Here is a 19,781-nt window from a genome sequence, read left to right on the forward strand (position 1 = left end):
TGGATTAACTTCCTGTGTGAGGCCCATGGAACATGCTGGTTGCCCCTGGATTAACTTCCTGTGTGAGGCCCATGGAACAGATGCATCCTGGTTGCCCCAGGGGGTTTTGACGAGGGTCTTGGTGCAGAGCTAGCAGGTCTGTGAGTTTATCACAGTAGGATGAGGGTGGTCCATTGATGCAGCTGCTCGACGTGGAAGGATTTAATGACAGGTGGAAAGCTTGACTCCAGATGTGCTCTGGCTCCGTGGGTGGAGGGTGAGTGAGGTAGTTCAATGCACAAAAGATTTGAGTGCCATCTGCATGTGGCTTAACGCTGGCAGGTGGAGAGCCCACCTTTGGGAGCTTTATAGGGAACCCCAAGGCCCTCTTTCTAGGGAGCTAGTCTTTGCACTGTTGAAAGTGATTTAAAACAAAACAAGCCAAAGCTCCATCTAAGGCAGGAAATTGTCCTGAGGACATCGAGCTTATGACAGACGCGCTGCAAGGGAAAGTAGGGAGGGTGAGGCTGTGTGAGAGTCAGTGGAGGTGGTGAGGACGCGTGTGCCTGCCGCCCCAGCCCCTCCCACGCCAGGGGGCAGAGCGCCACTCTGGACCCTCCCCTGCCTCCTCTCCCCTCTCCTCCTCTACCCCTCCCCTCTCTTCCTCTACCCCTCCCCTCTCCTCCTCCTCTACCCCCTCCCGTCCCTCCTCTCCCCTCCCCTTCACTCCCCTTCCTTCCATTCCCTCCTCTGTCCTCTTCCCTCTCTTCCCCTCCTCTGCCCCTTTCCCTTTCTTTCATTTTCTTTCCCTCCCCTCCCCTCCCCTTCCCTTCCTCTCCTCTCCCTTTCTCATGTTGAATTACAATAGCACCTCATTTGCTGATGCTTCCCCCAACAATCTCCGGACACAGGTACAATACTGATTTCATTTTACTGATGAAGACACTCCAGGCTGGAATGGGGTTAACAAATGGCCCGAGACTCATGGCTGGCAGATCCTGGAGGTGGAAAGCAAACTCAAGGCCCTGCTTCCAGACCTGCCGTCTCAGAGGGCCTTCTGCTGCAGGCCCGTTGAGCTCTGCATGGGGCTTTGCTGTCGGGTTTATCTCAGAGGTGGATGAGACAGGGCAGAGGTTAGAAGGACAGCTGGTGCTGTGCAGGGAAGACAGCTGCTCAGGTGCCCAGGCATTGCTGCCCGACCTAGCCCAGGGCCTCACCTCAGCTCTGGAGTGGGGCAGCATGTGCACGTTGATTCTGGGGACACACAGACCATGTCAGCGGCTCTCGTGTGAGGGACTGAGCTGTGTGGATGGGAAGGTCGCCTGGGGCTGGAAGCCATGGCTGCCGACCTCACTGCCTCCTCACCCCACCCAGAGCCAGATCTGACCCCAAGCCCTGAAGAGTCTGGGTTTTGCCTGCGGCTGGCAGGGACCCAAGCACTTGAACTACGGTCTTCTACTTCCCAGGGTGTGCACTAGCAGGAAGCCAGGCTGAAGTGGAGCCGGTACTGAAGCCTGGGCACTTGGGTGTGGAATGTGGCATCCCAAGCCATGTGCGAACCTCTGTGCCAAACACCTCTTAGGTCATTTGTGCTGGTTTCTGGGTAACTCTTTAATATTCCACTCCATTAAATCTCTATTTTCTCAGACCCCGCATATGTTAGGGGCCAGATTTATGTACATGTAGGACAAACAGGATTATCTCTCTCTCTCTTTTTTTTTTAACATGCATGGTATCCTAATCCAGATGTCCTTTTACAATGTGAACATATATATAATAAATTCAAGAAATTTTTGTGTCGGCATATAGGGCTCCACCTCCTTTAAAAGCACAACTTAGTTTGTGGTGTAGTAGGCTAAGCTTCTACCTGTAACACCATAATCCCATACAGTGCCAGTGTGAGTCCTGGCTGTTCCACTTCTGATCCATGTTCCTGCTAATGACCTGGCAAAGCAGCAGAGGATGAACTAAATCTTTGGGTTTTGGTAGTAACATGGAAACCCAGAAGAAGCTTCCAGCTCTTGGCTTTGGATCAGGTTAGCTCTGGCTTTTATGGCCATTTGAGTAGTAAACCAGTGGCTGCAAGATCTCTTTCTCTCTGTAACTCTGTCTTTCAAATAACAAAAAATTAAATACACACACACACAAATACAAGGCGTCTTCATTGTCATCATTGTTTCAGAATTCATCCCAGACACCTGCAGTGAGAACTGGGTCCCAGGCATGAGATGAGTGACAGTAGCCAAGCTGGGGGCTCTGCCCCTTGCCCTCTGCCCCTTGCCCTCTGCCCCTTGCCCTCTGCCCCTTGCTGGGCTGCCCAGCAATCGCTCTCCCAGGGTTAGGTCACTTTACCAGGGTGAGGTCAAACTCTAGGGAAGGAAGTTCAAGGTCTCCAAGTGGGAGGCCACTCGGGCTAGTGAATTCTCCATGGATTAGTAATGCATTCTCCGCTGGCTCATTGTTAGCTAGTGGGACTGCTTCCCTTTCCCAGCCTCGGGGAATGAGGTCATGCCAGGATTTGATGTGTGCCTGTAACCGGGTGCTCCCTCCCTTCCCAGGTCAGCCAGAGGCTTAGTCATCGGAGCATGAGACCCCCTGCCCCTCCCTCAGCCTTTCCCAGGCGGGTTCCGTCTTAGAAACAGTAGGAAATGACAAGCTCTAATTAAGGCCTCAGTCCTTGGAGTGGTGAGCCTTGACCAAGAAGAGTGGGGCATGGATCAGTACCCCCATGCTCCCAGCGGAAGCCAGCAGCTTTTCCTCCGTTTGTTCTACTGCCCCTGCCCTGGGCTCTGGGCTGTCAGACGTGCCTTGGAAAAGCAGGCAGGCGGCATCCCTCCAGATAAAGCCCCTGTCGAATATTCTGCTGGACCCTTGCGAGGGCAATGCAATTAGGTGCTGAGCCATCTTGGAGCAAACCAACCCAGCAAAAACAAAATGATGATTTCCAGAAGGTCAAAATTAATGATACGGACTAGCAGCCTTGCAGGCCTTTGACATGGAAGCTGAGTCCCACATGGGGGCATGGGTTGCATCCCAGGTGCCAGCTTTGGCCTGATCCAGCCCTGACTGTTGTAAGCAGATGGGAACCTTTATCTCTCTCTCTCAAAAACAAAACAAAACAACAACAACAAAAACAGCAGCAGGTGGGTATCCTGGCATTGTAGGTTAAGCCTCTGCCTGTGGTGCCAGCATCCCGTATGGGTGTTGGTTCAAGTTCCAGCTGTTCCACTTCCAAAAGCAGTGGAGAATGGCCCAAATCCTTGAGCCCCTCTACCCACGTGGGAGACCTGGAGGAGGTATCTGGTTCCTGGATTCAGATTAGCACAGCTGTGACTATTGTGGCCATTTGGGGAGTGAGGCAGCAGATGGAAGATCTCTCTCTAACTCTGCATTTCAATTTAAAAATAAAATCTTTTTAAAAAGAAAAACCCACAAATAGCAGATAGTACTCCAAGTCAACGCTGGATGCCAGGCCAACCTGTTCGTGACTGTGGTCCATTCACTGACTCTGAACATTGTCTTGCACCTCAGAAAGATGGAGGGAATGGGGCCCACAGCAACCCTCCCAACAGCGGGCAATGCCATCCTCCCAGCCACAGCCTGGAAGACAAACCTGCCTGCCAGTGAGTGTATCCTGTAACCTCATCCCCACTCCCCAGAGATCCAAGTCCAAGGCATTCCATTTCTGTTCCCACCTTCTGGCCTGTTGCTTCCCCAACACACCCTGCTAGTCCTTGGAAAGCCACGGTGCATGATGGGTGCTGGCTCCCCAGCCTGGCCCCTTTGCACATCCTAGGACACAGTGTTGACCATTCACTGCCCTTTTCATAGTTAATGTGTGTAATCAAAACTTCTGAAACAACTTCGACTCCATGAAGACAGCAGGGAGAGAGAGGGGAGGGCTGTGTCCTGGGAAAATGGGAGGTCAGAGCGGGATGAAGATTCCCTGGACTGGTCCTGGGGTGCTGATAGGCTTGGAGATCACTCTTAGGCAGTCATTAAAAAAAAACAAAAAACTTATTTATTTTCATTGGCAAGTGAGATATACAGAGAGGAGGAGAGACAGAGAGGATCTTCCATCTGATGATTCACCCCCCAAGCAGCCGCAATGGCTGGAGCTGAGCCAATCCAAAGCCACAATCCAGGAGTTTCCTTTGGTTCTCCCACATGGGTGCAGAGTCCCAAAGCTTTGGGCCGTCCTCCACTGCTTTCCCAGGCCACAAGCAGGGAGCTGGATGGGACACAGGACCGCTGGGATTAGAATAGCACCCATGTAGGATCCCAGTGAATTCAAGGCGAAGACTTTAGCCACTACACTATCGCGCCGGGCCCTAGGCAATCATTTTCTTCTTGGAGAGGTAAAGGAAAGAGCAGTAGCGGTGTCCAAGGAAGGCAAAGATGGTGGGCACAGCAGGTACACAACCTGTGGCCAGGAGCAAGAGGGAACTGGAGTATAGGTGGGGGTGGGGGACAGGGGAGTGTGGACACAGCTGCTCAGGCTGTAACCCTGCTGGGTATCAGGACCCACAAAGAGGATGCTTCAGAACTGGCACTAGGCTTGTGCCCTGGAGCTTAGGGGACATGGGGCAGGGAGGGGGCAGCTCTGGGAGTGTGAGCAGAGGTAGGGATAGGGCAGGTAGGACTGCAGCCCCACATAGCTATATCTGAGAATTCCACATCTGATTACACCTTTGGTTGGTGAAGCTGGAGGAAATATCTATTATTTTATTTATTTGAAAGGGAGAGAGAGAGAGAAAGAGAGCCTCTATCTGCTGATTTTCTCCCCGGATGCCCACAATAGCTTGGGCTGGACCAGACTGTATCCAGGGGCCAGGAATGCTTATGTGGGTTTCCCATGTGGGCAGAGGGGCCATTAGCAGGAATTGAGAGTGAAACCTGAACTTGACTAAACCCAGCCACTCTAGTACAAGCTGCGGGTTTCACAAACAGCATCTTGATTTTCAGGCCAAATGTCCACCTCTGCTCTCTTTTGTCACACTGAGTCGGGCAGGTATCTCCACACCTGGCAGAACTCCCTTGACCATCCAAGACCGCAGCCCAGGCTATGTGGCTGTAGGCAACTTGAACGTGATTAGTGCAATTGAGAAGTTGGTAATAGGTTTCAGTTGTGAATTTCAATCAGCACATGTGATTAGGGGCCCTGCCCTGGACCCTGGTGTTCCCTGGTTGTTGCCCTGAGTGACAAACAATCCCTGTTATTCATTCTCCGGGCAACTCTGTGCTGCGCTAGGCAGAGTACCTGTGCTTTGGAGATTGGAGAGTCCCGAAAAGGAAGTGATGGTCCTTGGCTCTGGCCTGTTTTCCTGTACCCCCCTCCTTTTCTGTGGTAGTCAGATACTGAACTCTTTGCTGTCGCCTGCTCAGCTGGGGATAGTCAAAAGGACATTTAGCCGGAGTTTCATCTTGACGCCCCCATCCAGTCTTGGGTTAGAGTTGGCTAACTCTGGCTCACACTGGGCTCCTTAAAACCAAGTGAGCCTAGCTGTGACTACAGCTGTCCTACCAGAAGTGGCCATGCCTTTGTAGTCTACGCGTGGGTGCCTTGACAATGGACTGCGCCACACTGCAGCTTCCCAGGAGGTTCAGAGATTTTTTTATTTTTAACAACAACAAAACAAAAACCAACCATCCCTCCTTCCCAACTTCTCTCCAGCAGAGTTGTGGGTGCCTGCCGCATCTTTTCTCCCTCAATCTCACAGGTTCTGATGATGCCTCGTGTTGCGTGAAATGTTTGCTCTGTCATGGGCTGGATACAGCCACTGGGGGGACGGGGAGACAAGGAAGAGAAGTCATTGACAGAGGAGCTGAAATGCCTTGTTCTTATGGGTAAAGCGTACTTCACTCTCCACTAGGAAGTCGATGTTGTAGGAAGTACTAAAGGCACTTGCTAGTCTTGCATCCAGTTTACAGATCAGCAAACTGAGGAGTCACCCCAAACAGAGCAGTCACCCCAAGATCAGTCAGGACCAAGTCCAAGCAGAAGCAGGAGGAAAAGAGGAGCCTGGTGGCTGAGGAAACCTGGGTCCAGGGGCGGGGACAGAGCCGAGTCCTGGCCTGTCTGTGTAGGGGTCAGGGGGTGGCGTGGACATACCAGCACCATGGTGCTCTTCCGGAGAACCCATGAGGCAGGGTGGCTTGTCAGGAGCCACCCCAAACTTAGAGGAACAGAGGTGCAAGGTCTGTAGCTGGGTTTGGCCCCTAACCAGAGAGCTGGTGACTCGGTTCCAAGTACAGGGTGTTGAGAGGTGACTAGACCCTTGAGAGGGAGCTGGGTCGAGTGGACTCCACACTTACAAAAGGATGGCAGTGTCTCCCCGCAGTGTGGCTAACTTGTCTTCCACTGGCTCCCACTCCCCATGTGGTATTTCCTTCACATGCACCCACATCCTTCTTGGCTTTTCTGCCATGCATGGGGCAGTGCGTGGTTGCCACCTGAGGCTAAGCAAGCCTACACGCCTGGCTCTCCTGTACTGTGAGTCCAAAAAAGCTCGTTTTTAAAATCAGTGTCCCAGACAGCAATGGAAAGCAGGAGTGCTTGCTTGCTCAGCTCCCTGCCCTGCCCTGCCCTGCCCAGCCCAGCCCAGCAGGATGCAGGCTGGGAGTTGGTCTCCCAGCTCACCTGCAGGACAATAGTTTTCAGGGTCTCTTGGACTCGGACTGGTCTAGGGGAGAGGGCCTCTTCCCAGAGACTCAGCAGGTGCAGAGGGTGTGGGCAGTTGAATAGTTGACTCTTCTGCCACCACCCGCTGGAGAGGGAGGAACCTGTACATTCCTTGGGGTCTGGTTCCCATGGAGACTGCAGGAGAAGCTGGTCAGGGCCACCCAGCGCTGACAGCCACAGACCCTCCCTGTTGGTGCTTTAAGCAGGTGTCCTGGGAGGAACTTTAGGGGGGAGAAACACCTGTACAGAAAGAGTGAGGGCCAAGTTCTTCGCCAGGAAGGACAGGTGTGAGCCATTCACAAACACCGACTGGGGAGAAGGGGTTCTGTCTGGGGCACCTGCTGTGGGATGCCAGGGAGTGTGCTGGTGACTCTAGGACAGCAGGCAACTCACATCTTCCAAGTCAAGCCCTGGCAGCAAGGAATGCCACTGTGTGCACACGGCCCAGTGAGGCCTGGCTGCTTTTGACAGCGCTGCTGGGAACTCCTCCCTTATCCCTCCACCCCACACCCACTGGCATAGATTGGAAACAGCAGTACTCTGCCACCCAGAGAGGCACAAAGCCACCATAAATGCAGCAGCCCATGTGTGTGCCTCAAGCCCCATCTCCACCCTCATCCCCCTGGGGTGTACTTCCACCCGGGAGTTTCCTCCCGGTCCCCACGGTCCAGTGGCAACCTCTCACCCACATCTGCTTTGGTTGTTCTCCTCCTGGGCTTTGTGCCCAGCCAAACACAACCTCGGCAGGGGCTCCGGGCTGCCTCCAGAGGAACAGGGCATGCTCCGTGTGGGCTCGGAGATGCAAACAGGTGACTTGCTGTGTTTGCACAAGTCAAAGGCTGACCTTGGCCTGGGCAGGCCTGTCATCCAAATGCCTGTACACGGGTCCCAGGAGGGCTGTGTGTGTATGTGTGCACACACGTGTCTATGCATGTAGTGTGTATGTGTGCACCTGTATGTATGTGTTTGTACACATGCATGCTTGTGTGTAGTGTGTTTGTGCATGTAGTGGGGACTCAGCTCAGACAAAGCTTTGTCACTGAGACCAGTGTGGGCGCAGTCCTCTGTCTACCTGGAACAGTGAACACCTTGGGCCACCGTATTGTCTTGAGCCCCACGAAGACAGCCAGCAGAACGGGGTGGGGAGGGTGTTTATGTTCAGGGATCCAGACCAGACGTGTTGGGAACTAGAATAGAGACGATCGGAAGAGGTGATGCTGGGAGCTGGGATCCAAAGGAAGTGCTCCCTGGTGTGTTGCCAGAAGTCAAAGGACAAGGGTTCTCCTGAGTGGGAGCGGTTATGGAGGTGTCCTGTCATGCAGTAGGTGTCATTCTCAGCTGTGCTAAGAACACACATCTCTCAAAGCAAAGACTTCAAACATGCCCTCCCCAACCCCTGCAGCCTCCACTGCCCTTGTCCCCGACACCTGGAAGCCTCAAGCAATTCAAACCTCTGCTCAAACCACCCAGTATCTCCACGTGACACTTCTCTTTCACATACCTTTTTTTTTGAAAGGCAGACTTACAGAGAGATCTCCCAACCACTGGTTCAATCTCCAAGTGGCCATAACGGCAGAGTTGAGTTAATCCAAAGTCAGGAGCTTCTTCCGGTGCAGGGTCCCAGGGCTTTTGGCCGTCCTTCCCTGCCCTTCCAGGCCACAAGCAGTGAACTGGATGGGAAGTGGAGTAGTAGGGATATGAACAGGTGCCCACATGGAATTCCAGCACTAGTAAGGGGAGGATTAGCCAATTGAGCTGTCATGCCACCCCCCCCCGTACTTTTAAAAAATGATTTATTATTTACTTTGGAAGTCAGTGTTACAGTAGAGAGAGGAAGAGACACAGAGAGAGGGGAGTCTTCCATCCCATGGTTCATTCTCCAAATGACTGCAATGATGGGCTGGGCCAGATCAAAGCCAAGAGCCAGGGACTCCATCCAAGGTCTCCCACATGGATGGTAGGGATCCAAGCACTTGGACCATGTTCCACTGCTTTTCCCAGGCTGGGACAGGAATTGGTGCCCATATAGGATCTTGGTGTTTGCAGAGGGGAGGATTAGCCAAGAGAGCCATTGCATGGGGCCCACTCCAGCTCATCTTGAAGTCCCCCTCCCATCCGCTGAATGGGCACCATAAGGTTGTGAACCACTGGGTCAGCAGTGGGATCTGAGTGCACAGCCTCATTGCAGGTGAGGTTAAGGAGTATTCATGGCAGCATCATTCCCAACGCCCACCCAGTGACAAGTGGATGGACAAGTTGCAGTTGATGCAGGCGCTGGAATACTAGCAGCATCTAAACTATTGGAGTCGCAATAACCTCTAGACAGCTTGAGCGAATATCCAAGGACAGCACATCATGGTCAATCAGGCAGTCTCAAAGGACTCCAAAGTGTGTGACTCCCCATGAATGATGCAGGTGAGTCTGCGGAAGGCAGGTGCATGGTTGCCAGGCACTGGAGTGGGGAGCGTATAGGGGGTGACCACTGAATACGCACAGGTGATGTTGGAGTGGGATGAGGCAGGGCGAGTCAGTCCACAGCAGGCGTTTGAGCCATTGTTGTACTCACTGCAGGGGAGAATGAGAGCAGTCAATCTTTTCTGATCCCCTGCTTAGCTCCAGGGCTCCTGTCCGGCCTGTGGAACCTGTCACCAGCTCTCTCCACGGAAACCTGCTATCCTTAACTCTTCCTCCACCTGTTCCTTCATCTGCCCTCTCTCCCCAGAAGCATCCAAGGTTGCAATGATTGGAAACCTGACTCCACTACTCTTGGTTGGGGGACTAGGGTTCTCTGGCTTTCACCTTTTTCTTGGCAAATGTATTCTGTTCAGGGCAAGAAAGTAAATAGTTTAAGTCTTGGAGACCCTGGATTCTTAACAACAACAGGTTACGGTCACACCCAGTCTGCTGTTTTCAGATAGCCCTGGTGCTAAGAACTGTTATTGCCTTCTTAAGTGGTTGATTAACAAAAAGGAAGGAGACTGCATGGCATGTGAGAATGAAATGAAATTCCAATTTCAGTGGCCGTGTGTACAAGTTTGCTGGGACACTGGCAGGTTCATTCATTATGTGTCACTGATGGTTGCCATGGAGTTGTCTTGGTGGAACTAAGTGATTGTAGTGGAGACCATGTGACCTGCAAGGCACTGTGGTTCAACAAGCCAATTCTCTACCTTCAAACCATGCTCACATCATTTTATGAGCACTGGTTCATGTCCCAGCTGCTCTACTTCCCAACTGGCTCCTTGCTTGTAGCATAGGAAAGCATTAGAGGACAGCCCAAAGCCTTGGGACCCTGCACCCACATGGGAGACCCAGAAGAAGCTCCTGGCTTCAGAACGGCTCAGCTCTGACCACTGTGGCCATTTGGGGAGTGAATCAGTTGATGGAAGATCTTTCTTTCTGTCTCTTCTCTCTGTAAAATCTGCCTCTCTAACACTAGATAAATAAATAAGCAACATTTTTAAAGGGTATTCTTGCCTCTTGCTCTAAATATATAATAAACAAATCATGTAAGAGATTAAACTCACTTCTGATTTTCATCTTACATCACATTGGCCATCATATAGGTCTGAATTCTCAGTGGACACACAGGCACCTTCTGCCAACTTCTCTGCAACATGCGGATGGAAGTTGCAGGTCAGGGCATTGCTATGAGGCAAACACGGCTCAGCCTAAGACAAGGAGACAGACCAGTACCTGGCAGCATGAAGGCTCTGGCACAAGCAGATACTAATGGTGCGTAGGCTGATGCACCACGGGCAGACACGTCTTCAAATAAAGACAGGAGGCAAAGGTGTCTCCCTTTGTCCCAGTTTATTTGGGCATATGCTGTAAACAATTTGACAGGTCCCAGACGCCAGGCTAGCTTCTCCTTCACAGAAGGCACAGGGCACAAACACAGGGCCAGGGCAGATCTCCCTTCCCGAGAGAGTGTGACGGCCTTGCACTGACGTGGCTGGCTCTCAGTAGAACTGGCCCACGTGTCTGGGCAGCGAGGTGTCCAGACCGCTGTTCATCCATATCTCCTGGATGATCTGCTCCCGCCGCTCGATCCTCTCGGCCAGTTCCGCCGCCTCCAGGGAGCTGTAGACGGGATAGGAAGTCCTCCGGAAGGCTGACAGCTCCCCTGGAAAATCCGTGTCGGAAGAGTGCTCCTCCTCCTGGCCCTGCTCGCTGTCATCCCCCACCTGGTCACTGCCTGGTACCAGGGGCTCCTTCCCCAGCTGCAGCTCCCGGAAATCCTTGGCACAGGACACCCTGATGACCAAGGCGCACAAAGTGAGCACCAGGCCAATGCAGACGCTGGACACAAACAGGAGGGCGGCTCTCTCGGGGTGGGCTGCAGGAGGAAGACAAGGTCAGAGGCCAGCCTGGTGACAACCCTTACTCATCCAAGACCCTCAGAACCAACGTCTGTCTACCCAGGTGGGAGATGAACTGAGCAAGGGTGCCAGTCCTGGGTGGCAGCCTTGGGAGCACCCAGTGCCCACTGGTCATAATCATGGTCATTCAGCATAGCCAGCATCTATGTGTTTGTAGGAATCAGACAGCAGAGGACAAATCCAGAGTTTAATCCCGGATCTGCTGTTCCTTTGCTCTCTGCACTGCATTCCCTATTCCTCACACACCTGCCTTGTTCACTCTCCGATCCCACTCTGCCATGCCCAGCTGCCCAGCCTTTAGGGGAGTCACATGCAGCTCCTCCTTCCAGGAAAGGAAAAGTTCACCTCCGCCCCTCCGCTGCAGAAGAGGAAACAGAACCCCAGCCACTGACATCCTTTTCCGGCCGCCCACGGACAGGGCAGGGGTAGCTGCAGACAGTGAGAATTCTATCCTGAACAAGCCTCTGGGGGACAAAGGCTCACTTGCAGCCCCTCCCTCCTCTCCCAGCACTGGCACAGTGGCAGGACCATGCCTGGAACTGTCATCAATTCAATTAAGCCTGGTTCATCACAGATTAAAGTGAATGATTCTCCGCTTCCTCCTTCACAGCTGCACCCTGGCCAATGGTCTTCATGGTCACTCTCCAGCCTGGATCCTGGGACTGACCCAACGCTTAACTCAAACTTATTCTTATCCAGATAAGACCCCCCAGAGGCCGCAACAAGGGTTCCACCTGATGGGATCCTGTTGTCCTTGGGAGGATTCAGGCAGCAGAAGGGCCTGGGGGTGCCCCAGAAGAAAGCACATGTGACAGTGACCTTGCAAGGCACAGGTGCGTTTCTATTTCCAGTGGGCTTGTCCCCGGCCTGGAGCACCTTTCATAGCAATGGTGGTGCTCCCCCAGCCCAGAAGATGCTGCAGTCTGGCCTGTCTGACTCCTTATTTGTGACCCACCCCCCCCAGTACCTTACACACACCCAAAGTCCCCAGCAGGGCCTGCTGGAGACCTAAAGACACACACTTGCCACAGTCCCAAGGGTGTAGGAGCAGAGACAGAAATACTCAGTTACAAAAGTCGTCCAAGAGTGCTCATGAGTAAGTGCACACAATTAGTGCCCAAGAAAACTCTTCTTAGTGGGAGGCTGTGTTCTGAGGTGGGCCTCTCTCAGGGGTGGGGCTCACATCATTTGTTCCAGCCCTGCCAAGGCAACCACAGGTGGGAGGGAAGCAAAACTTAATAAATCTGGGGCCAGTGTTGTGACACGGGAGGTTAAGTCGCTGTGTGTCATGCTGGCAGTCCACATGAGTGTCAGTTCTAGTCCTGGCTGCTCCACTTCTGAGCCAACTCCCTACTAACGTACCTAGAAAGCGCCTGAGTGTCTGCCACCCACATGGGAGACCCTAATGGGGTTCCATACTACTGGCTTTGGCCTAGCCCAGCCCTGGCTGATGTAACCATTTGGGAGGTGAACCAGCAAATGGGAGATCTCCATTCTAAAATGAATTCAAGGAGCAGGTCAACTTCACTGATGCAAGAGGCTATTGAAGCATACCTAGGGACTCCCACCACTGGGAAAACAACCTCATGGATCCTAAAGTGGCCACAGGATTGAGTTAGCTCAACAGAGACATGCTTAGGTCCCTCTGCCAACCTATACTTCAATGTCCACTGGCTATGAGCTCTGACCTGTTTGTCTCCCATGTATACTTGATGACATAATATATAGAGGCTACTGATGGCCAAAAATGCCCCCATGGATTAGCAACCAGTTAGCTGGTGGGGCCGATCCCTGCCCTTCTCACAAACTTGACTCCCAGTGTCTCCTGTTAAGGTGGTCCCCAGGGGGCCCGGCGGCGTGGCCTAGTGGTTAAAGTCCTTGCCTTGAACGCCCCGGGATCCCATATGGGTGCCGGTTCTAATCCCGGCAGCTCCACTTCCCATCCAGCTCCCTGCTTGTGGCCTGGGAAAGCAGGAGAGGACGGCCCAATGCATTGGGACACTGCACCTGTGTGGGAGACCCAGAAGAGGTTCCTGGTTCCCGGCTTCGGATCGGCGAGCACCGGCCCGTTGCGGCTCACTTGGGGAGTGAATCATCGGACGGAAGATCTTCCTCTCTGTCTCTCCTCGTCTCTGTATATCTGACTTTGTAAAAAAAATAAATAAATAAATCTTGAAAAAAAAGGTGGTACCCAGGGACCCAGGCTCAGCTTGTGGATCACACCCCACCATGGACCCAAGGGTACCTCTGAGGGTTTGGCCAGACAGCTCTCCCGAACAACAAGGATGGCACCCGACATTGACACCTGCAGTTGGCTCATGATCTACTTAGCTGGACCTGGTCAGGCTTAATGCCCACGCAGACCACTGCAGGGTGATGACCTGCAGACTGCTGGCCCACTGCTGTGTGCTGCACATGTCCAGGGCAGTCATCCCGACAGCAACATGGTCATTCCTAGGAAATTTACAGCCTGGCCAACAGCAGGTGCTCCACCAGGCCTCCATGCACCTGGTGATCTCAGTGGTGAATTTCCCAAAAATCTACCACAAGCTGTTCTCTTGGACCTTGTTCCAGGGTTCAGCTGTGGCTTGCTGAGACAGAAATGTGGCTCCTCTCTCAATAAAACCAAAGAAGAGAGGCTGTCTCTGTGTGCAGAGAGCAAAGCTGCTGCCTGTGGAGCCAGCATCTCATGAAGGTGCTGGTTCAAATCCTAGCTGCTCCACTTCTGATCCAGCTTCCTGCTAATGTGCCTGGGAAAGCAGCTGAAGATGGCTCAAGTGCTTGGGGCCCTGCAGTCACATGGGAGAACTGGAAGAAGCTCCTGGCTCCTGGCCTGCCCAGCTCCAGCCATTCCAGCCATGTGGGAAGTAAACTAATGGATGGAATCTCTCTCCTTTTCTCTGTATGTGTGTCTCTGTCTTTCTCTCTCTCTCTGTAACTGCAGAGTTGGGTTAGATAATTTAAGTATAGGATGCCTCTGGACCCAGGGAATCCCCAGGGGCACAAATTCTTGTTCACAGAGCCCAGAGCATGGCTCTGCATGGGGGCCTCTGGCCTGCCACTCTCCACGGTGTCCACAGGCTCTCAGCTCAGCCAGGGTGACCCTGCGCCTGGGGCTCTTTCTTGCTGGGCTACTGTTACGGACTGACTGGCCTCCCCCTTGCCCTGACTCACGTGTCAATGCGAGTTGAATTCAACTCCTGGCTGAACTTGGAGCCAGGACTCTCAGGAGCTAATGACAGTAAAGAGGGTCATGGGTTACATCTCCATAGGACTAGTAACTTGACAAGAAGATTCTCTCTCTCTCTCTCTCTCTCTCTCTCTCTCTCTCTCTCCATTAAGGCCATGGTGAAAAGGCAGCTAGCTATCTACAAGCTGGGAAGAAGAGTCCTCAGCAGGATTCGCATCAGCTAGTGCCTTGACCTTGAGGATGGACTATGGGGCTATGAGAGAATAAATGCTGTTTTCTGCAGCCTCCCAGTCTACGGAAGCTTGCTACCACGAGCTTGGTGGTCAGAGGAAGCCCCCTGCTACAGGAACCCACAGGGCACCTTCCCGCAGCTCAGCCAGTAACCCTGACGTCATTCCTCTTACATCCTTATTCTCTGTTGGAAGAATGCACGCCATGCCTTCTTCCCCCAACAGGTCCTTTGGGAATTTGCAAAGTACGAGAGTACACCTCACAGCGAAAGTCCTCAGCTTTCACAACTTTGGCAATGACCAGGCTGAGCAAAACAGAGACCTGTGTGGATGGTTAGAAAAGAGCAGAATGGCAGCGCAAACCCCAACAGATGACAAACACTCAGGAGGGATACTGATGGGGAAGAGGCTGCAGGGGCCCACAAGGCTCTGCCTCCTGTTCTAAGATGTAAAGAATCTTCAAGTCATTCATGGGAATGCATATTACTTCTTGAAAATGCATGAATTTCAAGCATTTTTTGGCATCAAAAGGAACTCATCTTTCAGCCCCATTTTCCCATGAGCTTTGTGAAGCCACCTCCTGAACCCCAAATAGACCCAGCCCTAACAGGCTTTACCTAGTAATTCTGGGGTACAAGAAATGACATGTATGATATAGAAGGTCTCAGGGGTTTTTGCCTCCCTAGAGTCAGACAGGGATGGTTAAAGGTCACTGTTAGTAGTTCTGCAATGTAATTCTTCTCAAGATCCACAGAACAGGCAGGGAGGAAAGCTTGCTCGCACGTCCTCTCATCCAAGAGGACTGGCAGCCTGTGTCTCGTCTCCCTGTTCTTTGCAGAAAAGATGAACCAAGAAACCTCAGCAACCATGGGAAATAACACCAGTCCCTCAGAAAAGAGGCACCATGTTTTGCTGACTCTGCAATTTCCTGACTCACTTGTCCTCACAGCAGGTGGAATCCAAGCATCCTACAGCCTTTTCAAATTCTAGGCCAGGTAATGCACTCCTCTAGTTCCCATGTTTCAAAGAGGGTGAATGCCCAGAGAACCCTGGTCCTACATCGCCTATCTTCATCTGGCCACATGATTTCTCCTGTTTGCTGGCCTGAGTACAGCTGGACCTGGGTCCAGACTTTGGACTCGGAAGCCTGCAGCTGCCACATCAAACTCAAAGTCATTTTGTCTGGGATCAGTGCTGTGGTATAGTAGGTTAAGCCCTGCTTGTGACTCCGGCATCCCATATGAGTGCTGGTTCAAGTCCTGGCTATTCTACTTCTGATCCAGTTCCCAAAGTGCTCACTTCGGCAGCACATATACTAAAATTGGAACGATACAGATCCAGCTCCCTGCCAAAGTGCCTGCCAAAGCAGCAGAAACTGGCCCAAGTACTCGGGCCTCTGCACCCACCTTGGAGATCCAGATGGAGTCCCAGGCTCCTGGCTTCAGCCTGGCCCAGCCTTGGCCTTTGTGGTAATTTAGGGGCATGCACCCAAGTAGATGGAAGTTCTCTCTCCCTCTCTCTGTCTGTAACTCTGCTTTTCAAATACAGGCAATAATTTTGTTAAAAACAAGTTACGTCCCCATCATTATCTGAATGTCACAATGCAGTGGCACGTTCATTCAGAAGACTTTAAGAAGCCCAGTAGCTTGACCTACCCCGGATGTAAGCAAACGCCGCCAGAGAGTTGCTGACAATCACCCCATCCTTCCTCAGAATCTTCGACTCACTCGGGTTGAAGCTGACCCCTGTTTCATAAAAAAATGCAAGACCAGTCAGTCCCAGCACCTCAGGGCTCACCTGTCCTAAGCATCCCTGCCACTCCTGACCCAGCCCTGCCATGATCATTGAAAGTCACAGAAGTCAAACATACAAGATCACAAAAGACGAAGCCAGTGAGAGCACACAGAAGGCAGGCCCGGTAAATGTGAAATGACGAAAGGGACTAGGGAATCAAGCCAGTAAACACACAAGTTAAGCAGGCATCAGCCTTCTCTGCCGCTGGGTTTCCCACCCTTGGGGCCAGCCAGGGATTGGAACATTCTGGGTCTGGAACCAAAGATGGGTAAATTTTCTTTCTTGACATCATTCCCTGAGCAATTAGGCATAGTGTGAACACAGTGCAAGGTATGCTGGTCATCCAGAGGGGCAAACCTCAGCACTCATGTGCAGAGACTGTATGCAAATGTGACACCTTTGATAGAAGCAACTGGGGCACATGCGGGTTTTGGTACAGCTGGAAGGAGAACCTGACACCGCTTCCCCATCCCCAACACTGACAGGTGACTGTCCTTCCCTCTAACACTTAAGGATGTTACACCTAATAAATATCATAATAGTAACAGAAGACAAATTTCTTGCCACCCAAATCTTAACACCTCAGATGCTCTGCTGGGTCTCAGTAGCGTCTTCTGGAACATCACGTGTCTGAGTTTCATCCTGGCACTGATGAGAAACCAGAATGCTTTAAGGAAGTGACAACAAGGATGGAGATGGCTGGGGCATGGAGGCGGTAGGTCCATCCCGGTTCCTGACGGCATCAGCTTTGCAGCAAGTTTATTCTATTAGCCAGGAACCCCAATTTACTGCTGAGCACACCTCTTGTTGAAAATGATTTTCCTCCAGGAAGTGAAAGGAAAACGGAGGGAAGGTTTAGATGACTTTGATTTTAAAAACTCAAAATAAAACCAAAGGTTGGCCATCAATGGCAACTTTTAGGTACAGCACAGCCATGAGCAGAACAAGCAGCTCCGAGGCCCCCGCTGTCGTCTGTGTGCCCTCTGCCCAGTGCCCGGCTCGGGTCCTGGCGACGGTTGACCTGTCCTTAAAGACGAATGCTGAGGGAGGGGCGTACACATCCCCACACTCACCATCTCTCTGCTTTGGAGAGGGTTTGAGGTTAGCAATTGCGGGATCAATCGCTGTGAGGATGTTCTTCGGAACTAAAAACCAAAAAGAAAGATTTTTAAACACTTGCTGTCTTTTGTAAACCTGTACACTTAGCATATTAGTTGAGTACCATGTAAATAGGGCTTAAAAAAAACTCTTTCAGGGGGCTATGGTGTAGTAAGCAAAGCTGCCTCTTACAATAGTGACATCCTGTAAGGGTGCCAGTTCGAGTCCCAGCCGCTCAGCTTCCAGCTCCCTACTAAGATGCCTGAGAAAGCAGAAGAGGACAGCCTAAGCGCTTGGGCCCTAAATACACAACAGAAATCCAGAAGAAGCTCCTGACTTTGGAATGGCCCAGCTGTGGCCATTGAGGCCATCTGGGGGAGTGAACCAGCAAGAGTTCTCCGTCTCTCTTCCTTGCTCTAACTCAATAGTCAAATATTTTTAAAAAAAAGTTTTCAAAATTGTTATATTGTTACTTTTCCTGTTATTTATGCGCCCATATGCCCAGTGCCCCATGGTAACCAGGAGATCACTAAGCTCATTTAGCCAGCATATGTAGAAGAGACATGCGAGAGGCCGTCCATGCAATGGAACACCACTGAGTAACAGAAAGGACTCCAGGGCTGACACACGTGGCAATGATGGACTTCAGACCAGTATACACTACACAAACACACACACAATTCTCTGTTGCCTGATTCATTCTGTTGATAAAGAAACATCCAGAAAAGGTGAATCTAGAGGCAGAAAGGAGATGATTAGTTCATAGCACCAGAGTAGAAAACAGAAGTGTTTGTAACTGGAGTCAAGGAACCTCTTGGGGCTGTGGAAAGGTTTTAAAGGCAGAGTGTAGTGATATTTGTATAACTCAAAGTCTACTGTTGTTGTTTTTTTAATATGTGTGTGTATATATAAGATTTATTTATTTTTATTGTAAAAGCAAATTTACACAGAGAAGGAGAAACAGAAAGCTCTTCCATCCGCAGATTCATTCTCCAAATGGATGCAATGGCTGGAGCTGAGCTGATCTGAAGCCAGGAGCTAGGAGCTTCTTCCAGGTCTCTCCCATGGGTACAGGGTCCCAAGGCTTTGGGCCATCCTCTACTGCTTTCCCAAGCCACAAGCATGGAGCTCGATGGGAAGTGAAGTAGCTGGGACACAAGCCAGAGCCCATATGGGATCTTGGAGCATACAAGGCAAGGACTTTAGTCACTAGGCTGCGGTGACAGAGCCCTAAGTCTACTGTCAACCACCGAAACACACTCTTAGTATGTCTGTATTTTAAGGCACATAACTAACACGTAACTGGCAGCATGAAACTCTTCTATGAGGTAGCAAAGCCAATGACCATGGCCAGTTCCTGACCACTCTCTCCATCTCCCCCCAACCTCTGCTCCAGCTCTCTGTCTCTTCACTTCCAGAATCATCTGGAATGGCATGCTCATATCCACGCTAGAGTGAATGTAAGAAAGAACTATGGGTAGACAGGTGCAGGAAGGCCTCAGGGATCGGCATCATGCCTTAGGAGGCAGCAGTGGCTGCAATGGGTAGCCCAGCGAGAGATGGGATGTTGGATAGGAGGGAAGGGGATTCAGACATCCCCACGGCAGAAAACTGCTCATGTGTTTGTTCCCGACATCCGGGAGAAGAGGCAACAGGGCATAGAAGCAAAGCCAAGGTAAACTGTGCCAGGCCGATCATACCACTGCTTGAGAAGAGAACTGGAAGGACTTTTCCAATTACAAGAAAAACCTCACTTCCTTTTCCGGGACGTGCTCAGTGAAGGTCTCCCGGGATGGTCCCAGGAGCTGCAGCATTTCCCTGGAGCCTTTATGCTCAGCATCAGGGAGGGTCACCTTTGTGGAGGCATCATGAAGATGTGCAGGTGTCAAAATGAAAAATGAGTATACAAGACTGGCCTCGCGAGCTCTCTCTCCTCCCTCCCTCCCTCCCTCCTTCTCCTTCTTTCAATGTCACTCCGCCTTTAAACTTAATAAATAGATTTTAAAGGCAGGATGGCAGACTGGAAGTTCACACCACACAACCATGACTATCCTCTCACATTTTGCAGTTTGAGGAAGTGCAATCCAAGCAAGGCAGGTGTTTTGCTTTCTGATCTAGAGACACTGGGGTGGGGGAGAAAGACATACTGTTGGGTTTGGGGGTTTTCATTGTTTGAGGGTAAGACTTTTATTTTAAAAGTTTTTCTTTGACGTAGATTTACAGAGACAGAGAGAAAGACCTTCAATCCACTGGTTCACTTCCCAAATGGCCAGAGCTGAGCTGATCCCAAGCCAGGAGCTTCTTCCAGATCTCCCATGGGGGTGCAGGATCCGGAGGACTTGGCCCATCTCCTCTGCTTTTCCAGGCTATAGGCAGGGAGCTAGATCTAATGTAGAGCCACCAGGACTTGAACCAGTGCTGATATG

At 51.6% G+C, this 19,781-nt stretch overlaps 1 protein-coding gene across 3 annotated transcripts in view; it reads right to left on the bottom strand.

The window, feature by feature from the left end:
- Positions 1-10,440: 10,440 nt before the first annotated feature.
- EVA1C (eva-1 homolog C) overlaps positions 10,441-19,781 on the bottom strand; it is a 70,444-nt gene continuing 61,103 nt past the window's right edge. For 2 of the 3 annotated variants that reach the window (XM_058661710.1, XM_012927983.2), the window contains 3 exons: positions 17,331-17,402; positions 16,119-16,208; positions 10,441-11,000 (listed from right to left, as the gene is read on the bottom strand). In XM_058661710.1, the coding sequence (XP_058517693.1) occupies positions 10,624-11,000; positions 16,119-16,208; positions 17,331-17,402 (539 nt within the window). In that variant the 3' untranslated portion in view covers positions 10,441-10,623. The remainder of the gene's footprint in view (positions 11,001-16,118; positions 16,209-17,330; positions 17,403-19,781) is intronic. The other variant, XM_058661709.1, reaches the window with a different exon arrangement.

Source organism: Ochotona princeps, chromosome 3, assembly GCF_030435755.1.
Source record: "Ochotona princeps isolate mOchPri1 chromosome 3, mOchPri1.hap1, whole genome shotgun sequence".
NCBI classification, from domain to species: Eukaryota; Metazoa; Chordata; class Mammalia; order Lagomorpha; family Ochotonidae; genus Ochotona; species Ochotona princeps.